Below are 1,003 nucleotides of genomic sequence, written 5' to 3'. Positions count from 1 at the left end.
GGTCCTGGCCCCGAGCTGCAGCCTGTGGGCACCAGGGCAATTGCCAGCAGCTCGGGGCTGTGGCAGGTCCAATGGGACAGGGTAGCACATGTCTCTGCACAGCAGTGGGACTTGGGGAGCTCCAAGGGCTCATGGGACACCCCGAGGTGCTGCCCAGCTCTCTGTGTTGGTAAATACACGCACCATCTGCATGAACCGCACAGCAACACGAGAAGAAGAGAAGAAAAGCGTTTCATACATACTTCGTCTTTGCCTCTTGCCCTTCACCACTTTGCTGCTGCCCATTAGATCCATCGAGCTTAGAAAAACCGCCACCACAAACAGTCCAAGCTGCATAGTAACTCTCCAGCGCTGCAGCCCCTCCGTCGCAGGGTGGTCGGAGGAGCCCGCTCCACAGCTGGGGATCTCTCTGCTGCTGCTAAAACGTCTCGGGTGGGATCAGAGCTGAGAGTCTGTGCACAAAGCCTGGTATGGGACCATATCCACAAATGACACCAGCGCCAGCGAGCTTAGGTAGCAGGTAACATGGCTCTACCTTCATCCCCGTGAGGAGCGCAGGAGCTCGGCTCTAGTCCCATCTGGGGGCTCTGGCAGCGAGCGTTAGCTGCTTCCAGTTTCCAAGTGCACTCGCAGGAGCTGCAAAGGAAGAGGAGAACAGATTAACTCGCTTTTTTTTTGCTGGGCTTGGCGCTGCGGACACTGAGCACGGAAGCCATGGGGTGATCTGGGGGAGCAGCACACAGGGGTGCAGGCAGACAGCAGCAACCAGAGCGGCGTGGGGTGAAGAGCCCTCCAACCTAATGCACAATCACCCTGTAGCCTCCTAACAGTTAGCACACATAGAAACGCCTAACGCAGCTTTACCATCTGCTGATGCTGCGTACAGTTATAGCTGTAACTTGTTTAAAATAGTGCCAGTCCCCCTCGGCCGCTCCTCCTCGCGTAGCAGATGGCCTCTGCGGACTGCCAAGCGCACAAGATGTTTCCCATCAAGTGGGCACCT

The 1,003-nt window shown here is 56.9% G+C and overlaps 1 protein-coding gene across 1 annotated transcript in view; it reads right to left on the bottom strand.

Annotated features, from left to right (window-relative positions):
• Positions 1–336, bottom strand: part of RSPO1 (R-spondin 1) — a 4,594-nt gene extending 4,258 nt beyond the window's left edge. Inside the window, exon 1 of the mRNA XM_010170012.1 lies at positions 243–336. Within this exon, the coding sequence (XP_010168314.1) occupies positions 243–336 (94 nt within the window). The remainder of the gene's footprint in view (positions 1–242) is intronic.
• Between the last annotated feature and the right edge of the window lie 667 nt (positions 337–1,003).

Source organism: Antrostomus carolinensis, unplaced genomic scaffold, assembly GCF_000700745.2.
Source record: "Antrostomus carolinensis isolate BGI_N321 unplaced genomic scaffold, ASM70074v2 scaffold29456, whole genome shotgun sequence".
In the NCBI taxonomy this organism is placed as follows: domain Eukaryota; kingdom Metazoa; phylum Chordata; class Aves; order Caprimulgiformes; family Caprimulgidae; genus Antrostomus; species Antrostomus carolinensis.
This window is presented reverse-complemented; position numbering and strand designations above follow the sequence as displayed.